This window comes from Molothrus aeneus, chromosome 9, assembly GCF_037042795.1.
Source record: "Molothrus aeneus isolate 106 chromosome 9, BPBGC_Maene_1.0, whole genome shotgun sequence".
NCBI lineage: Eukaryota > Metazoa > Chordata > Aves > Passeriformes > Icteridae > Molothrus > Molothrus aeneus.
This window is the reverse complement of record NC_089654.1, coordinates 18325103-18345251: the sequence shown is the minus strand read 5'-3', so window position 1 is coordinate 18345251 and position 20149 is coordinate 18325103. Positions and strand designations below refer to the sequence as shown.

The window sequence follows — 20149 nt, the reverse complement described above, 5'->3', positions numbered from 1 at the left end:
TAAGTCTTGTTAGGGGGAAGGGTCTTGTTTCCTTCTAACAAATTCCCTTTTATTGAAAAACTTTGGAGTCATTCAATAGAACTATTAGGTACCATAGTCAAACTTCAGTTTCACTATGTGCATCAGACAGGTGCATGCTTTGTATGACAGGTAAGAGTGGAGGTTTCCTTCAGAATAGTTTCTTTTCAAAGTTGTTTTTTTTACGGACTGCAGCCTCGGGATAGCACTAATTCTTTTGTTAGCTACTGATTTATGCTAGCCCCAATCCAAATAAAACATTTGATTTGTGCATTCTATTTTAAACAGATGTACACATGCTTGCTCTCTTCAGACATACTGTATTTTATCAACACAAGGGATTCGTATTTCTTTTATTACAGTGTGCAGTGACTACTGAGAGACAACAGTGTAGCAAGAAAGTTACCTAACATTAAATTCAGACAAGAAGTGATAGTCTACCATTCAGAATGTCTTCAAAGTGTTTCATACAGCTGGAAAACATTTGTGTGACTTTGTGGGAAGAAACTGTGAATATTGTTTGGATTCCTATTTAACTGAAAAAAACCTGAGAGCTTCATTTTAATGCTGTTTCTAATATGTTTGGTGATATCTTGAGCAGGTTAAATAATTTTATTCTATGTGGTAATCACAATGTACAGAGCACTGTTTTGTTCAGTATATTTTGAACGTAGTCTGTTAACATACATTAATCTTCATGGGTTTTTTTTCTTTAAAAACAATCCTAACACAGAGCCCCAGAACTTAGATGTAAAATAAAATGATTATTTGAGGTAATGATGCAGTATGTACCCATGCTAAATTACACCTTATTTTTGTCATGAAACTGATGCAGAACCTACTAGATACTCTCTGTATGATGGCTGTTGCAAGTTGATCAGAGAATCATTAGGGGAAAGACACTTCAAAAAGTCCTCTGTAGGATTTCTCATTGGTGTGAGAGTATATTCTTTATTGCATTAATTACTGCTGTACTTGCGTGTAGTGGAGGACAATGTAAAGTGAACTGAATATTGTGGTTGTGTGAAGATATTCAGTATTTCCTGTTTACCAGTAATTTCAAACATAATTTGTGCATTTTGTTTAAAGAACCATAATAAGAACAAATAAGACTACTTAGTTTTCTGAAAGTGTTAAATACTAAATATGAATTTACTTTAATAATAACAGGAATTTGGCATATCTTCAAAAATTTTTGTGGACTTCTAACAGTGCTGGTCGCAAGACCTCTCTGAGTAGTAAAAAAAAAAATACCACAATTTAGACACTTGAAATGTCTCACAAGTTACATCTCTTTCACCCTAAATATAAAAAGCATTTTATAAGCCATAATGCTGATCTTCACTGTTGAGGCTTCATCTGTATCTAACAGAAGTTGAAAAAAGATATGTTCTATACTATGAGATTTTATACTAGAAAACAACTGTTTCTTTTGACATGCATAAATATAGGGGTTTTTTAATAACTGTATTTCACTTCATTCTCATGCAAATGTTAAATACAATTACCTTGGTGCTCCAGTCAGTGTTCATTCACAAATGTATGATACGAAAAAAAGTGATGTAACCTGACATTATTTATAAAGGCATTTTCTTTTATCAAAGGAAATTTTAAAAATGTCATTAAGGAACTGATTCTCTGAGTTCTAAATGTACTGGCTCTGTTTACAGGTTATTTTTCCTTTAAAAATGTCTAACCAATAGGCCTCCAACTTCAACAGAAGTCGAAAAATAAAACTTTTCTTTTTTACATTCATATTAATGTCTGTGACAAGAATTCTTCATCTGACACTCAGCAGTCTTGCTGATGTTCAGTTGCAGCCTAAATTCCACGGAACTTCTGAATTGCCTTCACTCTTCAGAATAAATACAAAGTAAAAGTAGCAAAAATGTTGCTACAACTTCGCCTTGTGGTACACTGAAGTTCAAGACAGACATCTCATTTACTTCCCGGGAGCATGATTTTGTTTGCTTGGAGCAACAGGTTGGGAGTTATTCTCTTTATCACTGTAGCTTTTAAATAAAAATTTTCAGAAAACTCTTGTTAACCTAAGAAAGACAATATCATCGAACTTGATGGTCCAGCTGAGCACCCAGGATTGAGGGACAGCTTGGTGGTTCTGGTATTGCCTGGGAGGCTGAGATACAAGTGGTTTCTGTGCTGCAGGCTGCTGAAACTGCCAACATACTCTGTACCTTAGTCCTTTGTTGTCAAAACTGAAATAATATTTCATTGCCTTGTATCTGGATGGGGAGAGGAGTACAAAGCACGAGTGAGAGAATGTCTCAACCTCATACTGAGCCTAAATTAACTGGCAGAATAAGAAATGGACAGAGCTAATTCTTTCGTATGTGGTTATAGGCACTGACCTAGCTTTATTACTTCCAGATTCAAAGTGAAGGGTTATGGCTTTGCTTTCACCTGGCCCACTTCCCCAAGGAAGATCTGAACAATGCTGAGGGTTGGACAACACACTGAGAGTCAGTTGTATTCTTAGGGCTGCTGAGATGCTGAACAAATCAAAGACCCTTATATTTTAAGGAACTAGATTTCTGCATTCAAAACTGTAACAGACTATTTTCAGGATGAACACTAATCACAGGAGTCACAATGCAGCTAAGTTTTATGTTAGCAAAACATGTATGGTTTTCAAAATAATATTTTTGAAAAGTGGCTCATTGATTCATGACACTAGGTCCAGGTGTCTGTGCTTTTATCTCTTGGTTAGTGAGGTAAAAGTTGTGTCACCTATTTTTAGTTTATTGTATAAGGCTGGGTTCTGAGCCTACAAAAAATGCTGCTGGTCTCTATTAAAGAAATAGCAGGTGGTAGCTGGGCAGAAAAATTCAGACCAGCTGTGTTAAAACAGTATTTAGAGATAAGTTTGTCACAAGATGTACCAATATAATGATTTAGTACAATAGAGCATACATGTTCATGAAACACTATGCAAATTTAAACATTTTCATCTTGGAATATGACTCAAATACCTGTTTTTGTTTAAAAGGAGAATGTGATATTCTGAAAAATCAGCAAATTTAATATTAGTGTGTTTTCAGCACAGGTGTAGGTTTACAGCCAACTGTAGGTTTCTGTGCTGTAAGTAGTGGTCCCAGACTGGCGTCTGTAGCATTCTGACACACTTGGCCACTTGGAATAGGTTTGGCATGAAAACTTGGCCTAGCAAGGTGTTTGTGTTTGGTTAATGCTTGCTGCTGTTGGGTTTTTGTTTTCGTTTTCTCAATCGACGTTTTTCCCACTTACATTTCCCCACCCCTGCATACAGTGTGTCAGTAATTGAATCTCTTATTTCTCAAAGAATAAGGTAGTAATGTCATACTTTATATTCATGATAAATTCATAAAATATTTAATAGATACTAGCAAGAGCCGTTATGAACTGACTATGTAAAAGGATGGAATACTTGAGGGCATTTGTCACACATAATTCATGGCTGACGACTAAACTAATTTCAGCTCTTCTGGTTGAGTTGGGTTGAGTCCCATGCCAAACGTTGCATATATTGTAAGAATATTGAAAATGCTGGAACTCGTTATTTTTTTGTCTTAATAGAAAGATAACACTAAATCACAGCATCTGAAAATAAGTCTTGGGATCTTGTTCTTTTGGAACATAAAACTTAGTTAAAATGTTCATAATATTATTTGCATTGTGTGTTTTGTGTAAATAGTACACAGACCGTAGTAGTGAGGTAGATGCATTAAGAAAAACCCTTCTTCCTCCAAAAATGCTGGTGCATGCAAAGCAATACTATAGTTGAACTATAGTTGAATGATTTTTTGTCTGAATCTAAAACCAAAATATGATGTTTAATTTTTTTCATGGAACCTGCATCTAATTGAGGTTTATCTCTACACAATTACTTTGGCTTATTTATTGGAAAAGTGTGTGTTAGAGAAGGACAGGTAAAATGTTACTGGTGTGGCAGTAATAGGATTCATCCAGTGAAGAGATGACTTCAGTTCAAAATATGTGAATAGTAGTGTGATCAGAAGCAACTCAGAAAAAAAATAGCTTTATATTTTCATGCTAAGCAGAAAAAAATGCTGGTGAGTGATATACTCTCACCAGGCTGATGTTGAGAGATGTGTTCGGAGGTTGTGTAGAGCTATTTTCAGGTTCAAAATAATCACCCAAGAATTTCATTTGACCATGTAATATTTTTTCATCTTCTCAAAGGCAACAAACATGCAAAGTATAGTATACATTTGACATGTATTTTTAACTATGTGCTAGAAAATCACCAATTTGCACTAATTATAGGGAGACTCTTTTATGAATTACTGAATCGTGCAAATTAGCAAGTGAACAAACACAATAAAAAAAGAATAATGTATCACATAATGTTCTTAGTATGTTTTGACATATGTGGTTCAGTGTTAACTGTTTTTGCCAGTACATCATCTTGCACAGTGCTAGTAAACATATTCAAGTATATTTTAGGAAAGATCATGCTGAGCTATCAGTAGAGCATTTTTCCAGAGGAGTGTCACTCCCTCTTTGCTGAAACCAGAGAGGGTTATTTTGCTGTATCTAATATATTGTGCATATTTCTATTGCTTTTGTTTTGAATTCAGGACAGAGTTTTGCATGGTTGTGTTTTGTAAGCAAAAGAGTATAACTTAGGTTACTGGATCTTAGCATGTGTAAAGCACCAAAATGGATTTGTAGAGAGGTCTTCCAAAATACTGTCAGGAACTCTGCTCTTAATTACTCTGATTTTAATTGTTTTTTGCATTTTGGGAATTGATTTCTTTTTAAAAAAAGTTCTCTTTGAGTGATAACTGTCAAACTCCCGTCTCTCTGAAAAGCTCCTGCTCTTTGAAGGGGCTAAAGAGACTGGTCATCAGTAAGGAAATGAAGGGATGAAGAAAAGGTAGAGCTTTTACTGTTCTTCACTCCTGTCTTCATTTCCAAAAAGACAGACTTCTTATGATTGGAAAAATATCCCATCTGGTTTTGCAAAAAAATTACTTCAGTGTAGGAAACAATAAGTAGAGGCTATTTCCAAGAAATTGTTTCTAGTCATAAGAGAACTAATAGTACATTTCACATCCTTAGTGAAATAGGAAATTAAAGAGTGGAGAATTCTCTTTCCACTATTCTAGGCTTGCAAAAGAAAACCAAATTGCATTGACTAAATTAGAAGTGACTAAACACTCTTTAGTTGCATTTGTTGTCCTCTGTTCCATTGCTTCATGTTATGTGCTTGAACACATATTGACAGCACCACAAACACCCAAATGTGGGTTTGAATTTATATTGATAATCTTTGTTGAACTGACTAACTTCAGTCAGAGACTGAAGATGAAACCTAAGTAGCTCTAGGATCTTTGGGAGCCTTTCTTGACTGAGCAATGTTTAACTTCATCCAGCCCATCATAGAAAATACAGCCCCTGAATATACCTGAAATGGGAGTGGGATTCTAACACAAAGTATCTTTCCTTCTCCTGCTTAAAATTTGGAAGGCAATATCAAGATACCTTCATGAAAGTGAGCTAACTGCTTTTAAAATTGCTAACCAAGCAAGTCCTGCCAGAAAGGAATCTGATAAAGCAGCAGCATCATTCACAATCAAACTCTTACTGGTCTAAAGTAACCCCAAACTGGAATATATTCTGCTGTGATCAGATCCTGGCCAAGGATGGTAGGGGGAACAATAGGTAGCCTTGCCTCCTGACATCCTGGAGCCAGGGATGCAGGAATGGAGCAGACTGACAGTAGTAGCTGTCAGGGAGGTTTTCTTGTTGGCTTAATTTGTAGCATGGGTACAGAGCTTCAGGATTCTTACTGCTGAGAAATGTAATATGAGCTGTCTGAGTTTGCAGCCAGCAGACTTGGGCATTCACCTGGAGTAAAGAAAACAATTGGCATCCCTCACTGTTAAGGAAAAGAGACACTGGTAAGTAAGCTATACCTGTGGTTGTGTTGATATCATAGGATCCTGCAAATCCTGAGGTATGAAACTCTGGAAGTTATTGGATGCATTCATTAAACCCTAATGCTTCTGGGTTAGAAAGAGCAATGCTAAAATCAGAGCATCTAAGTCTGGGATGCAGGAACAATTGGGGAGTTGCTAATGTGTACTCTGTGTGATTTTGTGTAGAGGAGGTACTAATGGAGGGTGAATGAAGAGAAGCATTTTGTACTGATTCCTAGGCTTTCTGAAATGTCTGTGTGACTAGTCTGAGAAATGCAGATCTTTGTGGTGGTTTTTTTTATATATAAATTTTAATATTTTTCTGTAATTGTTTTCAAATAACTGTATAAAAAAGGATTGCCAAAAGGCAGACATCTGCTCATTTGTAGCAAGCAAAACTATCTACCAAAAGAGAATATTTAAATCCTTCCAGCAGGTTTTTGAAAATGCGGTGCCTTTGGGAAAAAATGGGAAAAGTGTGCTTTTTCAGCCACACTACATTTACAGTCCTGGGATTGCTGTATTTGATGTAGGTCTAACAATTTGAGCATGTACAAAAAAGAACAATGCCACAAATTCAAGAACAAGTGATCTATCAAACTGTCGTGAACCAACAGATTAATTTTTTTTTATGCATCCTAAGATTTCTTAAAGCTGTGTTTCTCTGAAAAAAAAACAACCAAACCAACATTTCTTTTAATATTTTCCAGGCAGCACTTAACTGCTGAACCATCACAGAAAATGTATTCATTCTTATGCCATTAACTTCAGTATGGGAGGAAATGTGACAAATACTTCTTTTATATAATCTTCTTAAAAGGATGTGAAAATTCTCCCTGCTTAGCTTACAAAGGCAAAACCTAAAATGCAAGATTTTTGTGCCTTCCTTTTAGCAACAAATATTTGTCCTATTTTTGCAAACACTGATAATTCTCAAGTTACCCTGCCCAAGCCTTCTTGACATTGAGAGTCCAGAGTCTTCTCTATGTTTAGCTTGTAGATGGAGTTTTCTTTGCCAATATGCATTGACCTACAAGGCCATGCTGTAGTGCTCAGAAATCAAGCTGTTTTTAAAAGATTTTCATGTGGTTATCCTTTCAAAATCCTTGTATATATTTCATATTTTAAATCCTTTGGGTCCTGTTATTTTAACTACAGTTCCTTTTATTTGTCCTAATTTTGGGGTGCCTGGTAGAGTGCTGAAGTAGTTTGCATTTTGGAGATTTGCATGTCAGAGATTTCTGCACTGGAAGAAGGAAGCTGTGAAGAGGTACAAGTATACAGTGGGGTGCTTCTCTAGGCAGCCTTGCTACCAAGGAGATCAGGTGTTAAATTTATTTGGTGATCTACAGAAAGGCTTTGTCAGTTTTGTTTTGTTTTGTTTGTTTGGTGGGTTTTTTGTTTTTTTTTTTTTTTTTTTTTTTTTTGTTTGTTTGTTTTTGTTTTTGGTTTTTTTTTGCTTTGTTTTGGTTTGGTGTTTTTTCTAGCTGGGGGAGATGCCCAGCTAAAAAAAATGTAAGTGATGTATTGGTTTCACATAATGTGAAGTCTGGACAGTGACTTTCAGCTATGTCATTTATTCATATTATCATACTGTGAATGCATGAATATTATAAATTTTTTCCCAGTGAAGGTGGTTATAGCAAAATTTGGATATAGCACATACAAGACCAATCATTTAGTCTTAATGAGTTAGTGTATTTCCCTCTTGCAAATAATTAAGACTGAATTTTCAGCTATCTACTATTAAAATGTTACTTACATCTTTAAACTCAAGATATAAAGAATGCAACATTGATTCTTAGTGTAATTTTTAGTTCAGGGTTTGTTTTCAGTCTGTGCTCACCCCTCTAGTTTCCCTCTGTGATTTCTGTAATTGTGTCATGAAGCTCTTTCCATTTGCTGAGGGGATGCTGGTTTTGAATCTTTACTCTTAGAGTAAATTTAGGGTATAAAGCAAAGCCAAATAATTATCTTAAACATCAGTGCTTGAAAGAAAATGCCACCTTTTTAAAAAGATGTCTATATATTATAAGCAGGGTAACATTATTTTCTTAAGACTAAAAAATGTACCAATTATTTGCAGTGTAGAAAATCAGAACTGAAATAGCAGGCAGATTTCCTTTTTTCTGGGTCTTGATTACTGAGCATATTAACAAGTTACAGTATCACTTATTAAAGTATCTTAAACAAACCTCCTCATTTGAAAGAGAGGATGAAAGACAGTCCTTGTACACATGCAGTTTCTTGACAGAACATTAAATCTTAGAATCCTCTGCTGAATTCTTGCAGTTTCCAAAAGAGGGAAAAGACAGGAGTAGTGACACATGGATCTCAAATCTGAAGCTGCAGCAATTTTAAGTGAGGAAGGGTGAGGACACTGGAGTGCCGGGAGCTCACTTCTGAAGACTTGCATGAGGCTGGCTTAAGAAACTGCTTAAGCCTTTTAATTATAAGCAATTGAGTGGTCTGACTGGGTCCCACTGGGGGCTACATATGTTAAAATACAGCACATTTAAGCAGTCTGATAATGAACCGGAGTGTACATTGTCTGGAAGGACTGAGCTTGATTTACTAAGGAAACTCTGCCTTTCTTTCCAAGTTTTAAAACTTGGAAAAGGGTGGTCAGCTGAGGTCAATGACTTATCTCCTCCATTGGAAGAAGCATCTTTATCAGGTTTGCAGTGGAAAGGTGACTGACCTCTCAATTTTCTCTGGAATTCTGAACTGTAGTAGCAGCCAAAACAGATATTTCTTTTTTGTTGCTGCAAATCTGAAAGCAAGAGCAACTGAAACCTTTGAAGTTTTTAGTTTTATTCTGAAGTTCAGTGATTTAATTTCTGCTTTTGCCTGCCTCCAGATTATGCCCAGTGTAGGATCAAATATTCAGGTGACACCAACAGCAAGGCTAAAACCCTTCTGGTCTTTTGCTCTCTTTTCTCCTTTTCTCCCACCTTCCCTACTCCTTGCTAATATTAGCATCATGAGTTGGGAAATGCATTGTGGGCAGAGATCAGTGCAGCCTGACTTGTGAGTGGCAGGGTTCTGGATCTGCATTCAGTCAGATCTGTGGATAATGGCAGGCTGATAAAAAAGAGAGAGTTGGGGAATTTTTTGGTGCTCAGATCCTAAAAAGGGAAGCTTTAGCTTATTATGCTGTTATTGCCTTTCCCAAAACTAATTCTCCACAGAAATTCTTTGTTTAAATCACTCTTCTGTTAATTGTGATAGAATTGCTGGCATGCCTAAATTGCAAGACTGATTGTGGTACTGTAGTGAGGCAATCCAGTTCTTCTGGGTTTGTAGTTTTAATTGAGAACATTTTCTTAAACTTTCAATTAATGCATTTTAGTTAGGTTATATTGTATCATAGATTGTTTAAAAATGTTATTCTTAAATTTAATCAATTTTTTCAGTACAAATAAATGGTAGATTTGTACTCCTGATATTGATATATTGAACAGAGTGGTGTTTGTAAGATGTGCATAGATGATTAAGGCATTTTGGGAGAAAAAACGTCTTTGACTAAACTTGTGAAGTGTATCTTTCCTGAAGTGAACCCAGAGGACTTTTGTTGACATTAAGATAAAAAGACAACAAGTGTTTAATATTTTGGAAAGGTTATTTACACAGGACAAGAGTCATGCCACATAAAGCTCATTTCTGATCTCCTAAAAACCCTAGAAAGGATACTTGATGTAAGTCAAAAAATCTGTAACACTTCTGGGAGAATAGTCCAGGCGAAAGAAGATTATTGTGTACAGGACAAGCCATAATAAAAACTGTCAGTTCTGTCAACCTTTCTGTCTGCGGTCTATAGAGGATTAAAAGGATATTGAACATTGTGTAACAGCTGTCTCTTATGTGAAAGGGATCACTGTTGTGGTGAACAGAAATGTACCCGTTTAAAAAGCTCCATAAGGCCAGGTGTGGCTGGGCCACAAGTGGCTGCTTTGGCAGGTAAACTGCTGCTTTCAAGGACTTGAAGAGCACAGTGCGAGGTCTAATAGGTACTATCAGTGTTTTATCAACAAGTGGGTTTCTTGTGTGTCTTTTACACTACTGGAATAGTATGGGTACTATCAAGTTTATTGTCGTAAGCAGGAAACTATATTGTGTTCCTATGATGTTGAGAAAATACTAATTAATATGTGGTGTGAAATTTAATCAAGTGTTAACAGAGAAGTTGCAGATTGACTTTTAAGTATTTGGTTTTTGTAACTCTAAAAACTTCAATATTTCAATAAGAATATTTTGTTGGCAACAATAAAACGTTTAACTAGACATAGTTTTTCTGGGACAATTTAATGAACTTTGATTGTTGATTAATACTGTTGAAAACACAGCAATTTCATAATCCTTACCATGAAACAAGAAAAAAGGGGACCATGCTTAGAATTAATGTTGCTGTAATGGATGGTTAAAATTACTTTCACCATCAATATAAAAAAAATTGATTTCTAATAGGTCAACAGGATTGAACAGTTTTTCTGATTTGGCATCAGCTGATATACATGCTTTGTGCCGCAGTATTCTGTAAGCAGAATTGTGTTTTCTATTTTTAATCCCTCTAATTTATATAACAGCTTCATTCAGCAACATTATAAATTGGAGAAATGCAATTAAAGTAATATATACAAGTTATATACATGAAGTTGGTGAAAGGCAGCAATCTTTTAGGTTATATTGCAAAATGATTGGTGAAATATTCTGTGTCCCAGTGAGATGACAGGAGGAATATAAGGAGAATATAACTTCCCATGAACTGTCTTGGAGCAGGCTGCTTCCCACAGTGCAGTGCAGACAGAGCCCGGCTGTGTTCCCACTGCTCAGCAAGGGGTTAAGAGGAGATCCCACCAACCTGCTTTTCCTCTGCTAGGCTCCATTTGTGGGTCTGATCACAGACCAAGATAGCTCTGTCCAAAGTATGCAGAAGACATGACATTAGGCAATGACAGTTTTAGTGCAGAAATGGAGGTTTCTGATGGGCTGAATGGTAGTTGACAACAACTCAGAAGATGGACTGTAAAATGACTGGTGCACACTTTACTACACCGCTGTCACTGATACCTGATGACAGACAGTGGCTCCTCTATTATATTATCAACATTGTCCGTTAAAATGAAGTTATGATGGAAGATGATAAAAAGTTATAGGACAGAGAAGTGGAAAAGTTTCAGATGAATGGGGAAGAAAGACTACAGAAAACGGGAAGACAGCCAAGCAGAAGCAAAGAGGAGAGGAGAGTTGCTGTACTCAAAGGGGATTCAGAAGTAGATAAGAAAAGAATTACGGCTGTGTAGAGAGCCAAAAAAGAAAAGAGAAAGATGAGGCATTGATGAATAGAATGATTTGGAGCCTATGTCCATATGATTCACCACCTCTTAAGTGTCCAAAAATAACCTTGTCTGTAAGTGCCATTATTCTGCACTAGGGTAGGAGGTTTTGTGTCTAAAGACTAAGTTTCAACTCTGATCATTTCTTCTTTTCGATAAAAAGCACCTCCCTTATGAGTCCTGTAACTGCCAGCAGCAATGCCACATCTGTCTCTCATCCTGTAGAGTGCCTCTATTTAAAATTTGCTTCCTCTAGTCATGTGAACTTACAGACAGAGAAGTAGTGCCATTTTTTATGGATCTGCAGAAGCCTTACAGGACTTCAGGTGACTGAAGAGGCAACAGGAACAGTGTGGGAGTCTTTCCTGCTTTCTTTAGATATGAGCTAGTATTGCCAATTTACATGATACCGAATGTTTGGTTTCTTACAGCTTCTGTGCATTGCTAACAGGCCAAGCATTTCTCACAAACAGAATTTTTCACATGTCATTCTGCAATATAACCTAAAAGACTGCTGCCTTTCACCCACTATTAAATATCCAGGACCAGGATATCTACTTGTCTGTATTGCTGTGTTTTGTACAGTTTTTGGTGCCCTTTATACTAGAGGTGTTTCTTGGCAATTAGATTTGTTTTTTCTGTAATCCAAAATTGTTTTCACAGTTGATTCTAATTTAAGATTTTGTGCTCTTTGCTACAGTATACTTTCCACAACTGTACTTTGTGTTGTACATTGCACAACAGAGTCCTTGGCCTCGCATGTGAGAATTCCTTTTTCTGTTTCTTGATTTCTAATATTCCTGTAACATTTGTCTTTGGTACTCATCAGACCCATGTATCAACTGTTACGGTGTTTTGATATTTAAACCTGGCAAAGCATCTCCCAGTTACTTTATAACCCCTTTCTCCTCTCCATTGAGAAATGCAATGAACACAAACACAAAAGAATGTGGGATTTTTATCTGTGAATGTTAGTTTTGGGTGTGTGGTTTTTTTGTTTGTTTGTTTGTTTTTAATTAGGGAAATAATGGCAGCTTTTTTTTTTTTTTAGCTGCCAACAGTAAGTTTTCACCAATGGCTTATCATTTACATAGTGGATCTTTATCCTGGCATCCCTTACCTTTATTAAACAAGTCTATATATGTCCAAATCTCAGTTTAGGTTTGTCCTTGACCTTCTCTCAGTACAGCAAGAAGCAAGACCAAATGGGGAGTATGGCTACAGGATTAGCCATAAGTCATTAAAGGACTGAACTTTAAGAGAAAAAGCTTTGTAATGCTTTTCACTTTGGCCATCAAAGGCAAGGGGCATTCAACTTGGGATTTAGATTTATTTGGAAATAATAGATTCATTTCTTCCTGACATGCAGCTTTCTTATCTCTCTGCTTACTATCCCCAGCTCAGGGTTTAGAGTGGTGCAAGAGACTTGGAACCAAGAAGAGCTTTGGTTGGGTCAAAGCTGGGTCTCCTGTTCATGCTGACCTCTTATTTACTGGGTGCAGTTAGCTCTACCATTCTCTTGAAGTTAATTGACCAAAGCCTCAGAAAGTACATACAGACTTTCACTGGGGCTATTTCTTGGAGTAGCAGATAAAGTTTTAGAAATTTTTTCAAGTACTAGAGCTGGAAGCCTTTTTTCAAAATGACTGTTTATGTCCTGCAGAAGTGAATTAGGATTCAATTTGCTTCTAAACCTCTGCCAGCAGTAACCATAATAAAGGTTATTTGCTCTGTTTTATGATACATGAAGATTTGGTGGGTTATCAGCTACAATTTGTTGAGGAATATTATTCCAGATTATCTGTTTCACCCCTGGTCTTTCAGCATTCATGTGCTTGCCCTTCAGGTGATGTTATTGCCAGTTACATTGACAATTGTTCACTGTAACAATACAACTAAATTGTCCTTTGTTTGGAAGCAAAAGTGTGTTAAGAGCTGGCCTATACCTGGAAATGGGGCTGTTGGTCAGATATTTCAACTTAAAAATAAAATATTGGGTGATATTTCAACAACTGTACAACAAAGCTATTAACTGAAGATTATCTTGGCTATGACTTGCTTTTCTCCTCTGCAGTGCAAAGACTGTGGTGTTGCCCTTTATGGAAATGGAAATTAATATGCATGTGAAGTGAATGTGGTGTCTTTTATGATTCAAAGCAGCCTATGTTTCTAAAGGAGATGATGTTCCATGAGCAGTGGCAGAAGAATCCATAATATAGGGTGTTTTCTGATAGTTGGTAGGAGTTTTCCTTTATTTTTACTAGGAAGTGCTGAGATATATATTCTCAGATTAATGTAGGTCCATAGGTAGTCCAGAATGTTGTTTGTTTGGGTTTTTTTTGGTTATGAGCACGCACCTCTTCATTTAATTTGCTAGGAGCTAACAGGTGAATTAGAAACATTTAATCTAAATTTCTAATTTGTTTACAATATTTTGAACCAAAATCATAGTAATAAAATAACCTTGTAAAATGAAAGGTGGGATTTCTCAGCATGGGAGGATGGTTGAAGAAAAAGAAAGTAAGTACAATGCTTAATGTTTCTCCACTGGGGTATATGCATGTGGAACTGAAGCTCATGGTAATGGTGTGCTCCCTTAAGCAGGGTATTTTGCCTGTGATTTTTAAAAGGATCAGTCACTTGCAGCAATTTATGTAATACTTTCTGGTGTGTGACTCTACTACTTTATTTATTCTTTTTGCCTGATTCACCAGAATGCAATACCTTTGCTCCTTTGTACAGTAAATGCACTCTGTAATATCTGTGATGGTATGGTCAAAGGATAATTTATTGTCAGATAGAAAAATAGGTCAACCCTAATGTCACTTGATGATCAACCCCCCAAGTTTAATAAAACACCTCACCAGCATGCATTCAGCACAGTGCTTGATGTTTTATTAGGACTACAGTACCTTACAGTACCTAGCTATAGCAGGCATGTAATTACTGAGCTGTCATGGTGATAAGTGGGATTAATGGCAGCCTGGTGCACTTCAGTGTGCAGAGTGCCTGGAAGATGGTATTATTATAGGAGAAAGTCTGAACTGGCATATTCATGGCACCCTCCCCCCCTCCCCAAAGCTCACATTCAAGTTTGTGTTACCTGCCCCTCCCAGCAGCTGACATTTTCAGCAGCTGTTATTTGTGAAGCAGCTCAAAAATCAAAAGAGAAATAATTTGGTAAAGATGCTTGCTAGTCTGAACGAGTAATCTGTACACATTTTTATCCTGCCAGGTGCCATGCAGTTTTGACATGAGATTGTTTTATATGTAATCCACAGAATGCATTTTATGTTCAGTGTGCTTCCTCTGATTTTGAATACAGGACTGTTGTATTTTAAAGAAAACATCACTGAGGAAAGTGAAGAGTAAAAGATCATAATGGAATTGATGTCTTAATTGCATGATTTTGAGTTCTGTTATTTCCTTATTGCCTACACAGGCAAACTGCTCATCTGAGTCCTCACAGTGGTGTTATTTTGTCTAGTGCATCTCCTTTTTTGCTGGCTTCAAGTACTACAACTTTGCTTTTTTTTTTTTTTTTAAAGAAGAGGAATTCTTGTTTGCTTAGAGACCACAACCTTTTGAAGTCTCCCTGTTCCACCTTTCCTTGTTAAGACCTTTTTAACATGTACCTGTCACAGGTAGTGCTGGGCAGTGTTTTGTTCAGCTGCCACAGCTAAACCTGCCGATGCTTTTCTGACATCCCACCTAGCTGAACTTGTAACCCAGTGTGGTGTTGGACCCAGGTTTGGCTTCTGCAGGTTTCCTGTCCTTTGGAGCCTGTGAGACCTGTTTACTTTAAGTATGTGCTCTGGGGCCTTTTTTCAATGACTATTCTTGTGAGAAAATCCAAACAGCCACTACCACATGTGCCTTCAAATTTTTCTGGTGCCATATTGTCTGCAATAACCAGCTAGATGGTAATGAATAACAAGATGAAAGGCTAATTAATCTTTTACTTAACTAGCTGTTCCTTATCTTGTATTCCACCCTTAACTGTAAAAATGACAACAAAAAACCCCTAATATGTGTGATTGACAAAGTCAGGACAGTGTTTTGTTGCAGGTACTCCAGTAATTTCCTTTTAATGTAATCTTAATTTCTTTGTATATAGTCCACTGGCCTCTTGCAGCTTTTCTCTGTTTTAAAATATTCAGTTCCACAATGTTGTTACCTAGCACTGAATAAAAATAATTAAGATAGACTTGTGGAACTTATGTATTTGGGCTCAAATAATATGTAAAAACCAAATTTTATTTCATTTTGCATACATTGTTAAACCCACAATTTACATTAATTCTGACTGTTACTAAAGCAATATCAAAGAGCATCTGGAATAACCTAATGAATTCTGAGACAAGTAGTGAGGCATTTGACCTGTGATAATCCTTGATCTGTAAAACCAAGGCTGTGTTCTAATACCTTGGTGCCTAATAGAGAACCATTTTACTCCTGCAACTGACTTTTATCTTTTTTTAAGGTTTGCTTAATGCAAGTTGTGTAGACTGTCCTGAGGACTTAATCCTTAGATGGGAGGGCTGCAAGCAACCAGAGCATCACACCCCCATGTATGACTATGCAGAAACAGAAAATCAGTCTTTATTATTTAGGATGTTTTGTCTCCTTATTGCTTAGTTAGCTTTTGTCATTAGAAATGACAGGAAGAAGGTCTTAGGGATTTTGGCTGGGGGTATGCATGAGATTTCTGAATTGTTTTCAGAAGTCACAGACTTATCACTGGAAATTCATAGAAACATGACTTGAAAATTCATCAGCTATTCTTATTCTTTGGACATACAGTAAGATGTATGAAATATCTGACCACATTTCCTTTGTGGAAATACTGTTGCTTTTGTAGGTCTGATGGTCCAACATTCAGCATTTAATCCATAATGAGACTTCGAGAACTTAGTTAATAAATTTAGGTTTACAGCACAAGTGTTTTCAAATAGAAAAATGAACTGGTCAGAAGTTTAGCAACCATGCATTCCAGGGAAAAAATTACCTCTATGTGATTTGAGGGTTTCCTAAGGCTTCAACAGGTGTTGTCTGTGTGCTTGTAAATGGTAGCCTCTGCCTTCCTATGTAAAGTACAGTCAACAAAACATAACTAATCTGTGTGATGACAGTCAATAATGATTATGTAGTGCTTTGAGATTTTAAACAGAAATTCTTTGTAAGTCTTTTGCATTATTTCTTTGTGACTTATCTTTTAGCATGTTAACTTGAAAACCTACTGGCAGCACTTGTATTCCGTGTCTCCTTGACACATTTTCTTTTATTCCTAGATGCCTAAAGTGTGCAGATGCCCCCTGCCAGAAGAGTTGCCCAACTAATCTGGACATCAAGTCATTCATCACAAGTATTGCAAACAAGGTAAAGTCAGGCTTGCAGTTGTACATGGCAGGAGATAACATATAATGTCCCTTTGTAACTTGGTGGAAGGGGTAAGTTATTTAAAGGCAGATTAATTTTGAATTCTGTGTTTCTGTTACAGAGCAGAGACAATAAAAGTGAGGTGACTGCAGAGCTTTGAGAGTTGTGTTTTGGCAATGCTATACTGGAATAATATTAGTAAACTGCCTTGAAGGTTTGAAGTAGTCTTTGCCTTGCTGAAGCCAATGAGTACATGCTTACTGATTCTAATAGGGCAGATTTAACCTGTCAGATGGTGAGTGAGGTGGATCAATCCTACAGAATTTGGGTTGTTTGATGACTTTTGAATCCTCCTGGAAGCTGCATATGCAGGGTAAGACACTGACTTTGCCCTGAGCAGGTGACTTGATCACTCGGTGTTTTATCAGAATATCTTGCTCTAGAAAAGAGTTGCAGCTTACTACTATTCTCTCAGTAGATATAACTTTTTTTGTGGAGAACCCAAAGTATCTTAGATTACTCATAGATTAATATAAAGTTTCTTAGATTAATCATAGCATGTCTTTTTGGACTCTATCCCTACCTATCAATACTGTCTGTATCCACTCTGAAACTTATGATAAAAGGTATAACACAGCTTTGGTGGCTGCTTTTACCTCGTGTTTATGTCTGGTTGTTGTGTAAGCAGCAGGAAACATTGACACACAGGAAGTTTTGAAAAGTTGGATATTTGGTTTCTGCTGTTCAAGATGTTAGAATGGAAAATTGCATGCCTAAACCAGCACTGCTTCTGTTAATTCAAGTTTCAAGTTTGAGTTTATGTACAGTCTTATGCTCTTCTTTCTCTCCTTACCCTATAAGAAGAAATCTTACATGTCATGATTGTGGAAGCATTTCTCTGCAACAACTCTAATGCTCGCTTTAAAACTAAACAGCCAGATAACCAAACCAAAAGCAGAAACCTCCTAAAATTAGAATTTAGTAAAACCCCCAGGGGGACATGTTTAGCAAGTAGCTGAATTCATGGGCTGAGAAACAAGGCAGGAGAGTAGTGCATGCCCAAGGCAGGGGATTTGGAACTAGATGGTCTTCAAGGTCCTCTTCCAACCCAAAGTCTATGATTCTGTTTTGTAGCCTCCATGTCAATGGCTATGCCTCCTGTAATTCATGTCCCAAGCAACTTAAGGAAACTAACAGCGCAGAGAGAACCCAGCCTTGACTTGATGACTGCAGTCTGCTGGGTTGAATTTTCCTTTTGATGTATTAGTTTCTCATGCCTTTGCCATAAAATATCTCTCATAAAAAATTCTGTTATTTAGAAAATTGCTGGAAATTCTTATGGTTTACTTTATTAATGGAATCTTTTTATAGTTGTAGGTATGTACTGCTGTTTCTACAGTACTGCATTTTGAAACTCCTTGCTTTCTGTCAAAGGTACAGGATGAAGTTGAGAGGGGGGTACCAAAAGTTGAATTATTCACCTGAAATCATGACCTGGCCAAATCTCTGTAAGAGCCCACTACCATGGCTGCTCCTGTGGTGTCCTCTGCTCTCTTTCATTCTGCTGCTTGGTGGTACCTGCACCATACACTTTTAGAGCAGATAGAAGACAAGAATAGTGTGCTTTTGAAAACTAAAACATATCATTTATAATTTTGATAGCTTTTAATGGAACCAGTAAGTAATTTTTCACTTTGTTATGCGTTTTGCTGAACTTCTATTGAAATAATAAGTTAGATATTTATCATTCAGCAGTCTGAATATTCAGCTTGATGAGAATTTCTGCATTATTGTCACTGAAGTTCTTGCTTAAGATGATCAAGGATATTTTGCATGTCATTGAATATCATTTTCAAAATGATAAATTTGTTTTTGCTGTTTTCATCATATAAATGTTTTCATCATATAAACTTCCATTTCTAATCCAAAAGCTTATAAATATGTATGATAGCTTTTAGAAGAAATAAATAGGTGAAACAAAGAACATTCAGGTGTTTGAGGTAAATAGATTCAGGGAATTGGGGTGCATTTTCTAGACTTCCTGAAGATTCGTGTCTGAATCTCTCATCACCCACTTAAGAAACTTGCTTCAGCTGGTTACCTTTCTACTTGTTTAGAGAAGATTGTGTTCAATAAATTCCCTGTCCTTATCCTTGTGTAAGCAGTACTGCATGTAGGTATTTATTTAAACATGATTCATTATTAATATAGACTATTTAGACAGCAGTAAACTGAAAATGAATTACTTTGTCAGATATTAAAAAGCTCTATTGTATGTGGTTTATTTTGTTGGGAATGGCTATAGTAATCACAGAGGGTCAGGGATTCTTGTTCTCTTAAGCCTGAGGCTTTTTAGATATTTACAGGCCATGTACAATGTAGCTGTTTTGGCTGTTCTGCCATTAGACCTGAGCTCTGAAGTAGAAGAGGGACAAGGGAGGAGGGTTGTTCCTGGGTTGAGAGGGTAATTGAATTGCCAGACTCAATGAGCCTTGAGCCTCTTTGAGAGAAAGGATGTCACTTACGCTGTATTGTGTTAGCTGCTGTGACTCAGTAGAGTTTAGGCCACAACTTCCATTCTCTTTTTCCATACAAACTGGATTACAACTCCACTTTATAAAGGTACAGTCTATTCCATTGTGTCTTCCCAGTTCGTGTTTCTCAGTTCATAAAGGCCGCTTGCAATTGTGTCTCTCAGAGATCAGACTTTAAATTCACCAGGCACACGTTACTATTTTTGTTTCCAAACATCAGAAGAGGGCAAACAAGAATTCTGACTTCCAGCTGTCCTCTTTAAATACCACCACATTGCAAAACCTGTATTTCTTGCTTTATAATGAACGAGTGCTGTCATAGTTGTTTATTTCTTTAAAAAGAAAAAAAATACACTAAAGAAAGTCCAAACATGTTCAGCTGCTGCAAGAGAAGCTCTTCCCCCCACCCCTGAAGTAGTACCAGGACTGATTTTAGGATTTTATGCTCTCCTTTTCCTGTGTTGATATGTCAAGCAAGAAGGAATTTGTAAAATGGAGCTTTAGCACTTGTCATCCTTTAGGACTGGCACAAGCAAATGTTTTACAGCAGCAGAAAATCCTACAATTTCCCAGAAGCATCTCTCAGCCTGAACACTTCTAGGGTGGGCAGCTTTTCTCCTGTTCAGTGAAACCGTTCCAGAGAAGCAGCCCTTTAGAAAGCAGCAGCTCCTCACATGCTTTACCTTTGAACTGCTCAGTGGGAGAGTCTTGGAGCTTTTTGTTATCAGATCCCTTATGGTTTGAGTAGTAGCATTGAAAAACAACTGTTGGTGCACACAGGGATATCAACTTTTGTTACACAGCACAGGCATAAGGAATGAGTGACTCAGCCTTTACAGTCTCAGTCTGTAATGAAGAACTGGGGGTACAGAAGTATCTTTTTTGTTATCTGCACTCATAGAACTCACTTTGTTACTGACTAGCTCTCACAATTTTATTT

At 36.8% G+C, this 20149-nt stretch overlaps 1 protein-coding gene across 3 annotated transcripts in view; it reads left to right on the top strand.

The window, feature by feature from the left end:
• Window positions 1-20149, top strand: part of DPYD (dihydropyrimidine dehydrogenase) — a 332297-nt gene that overhangs the window by 74045 nt on the left and 238103 nt on the right. For all 3 annotated transcript variants that reach the window (XR_010784063.1, XM_066555445.1, XM_066555446.1), the window contains exon 4: window positions 16588-16675. Coding sequence is in view for 2 of the 3 variants with exons in the window: in XM_066555445.1 (XP_066411542.1) it covers window positions 16588-16675 (88 nt within the window). In the remaining variant the exon portion in view is untranslated. The remainder of the gene's footprint in view (window positions 1-16587; window positions 16676-20149) is intronic.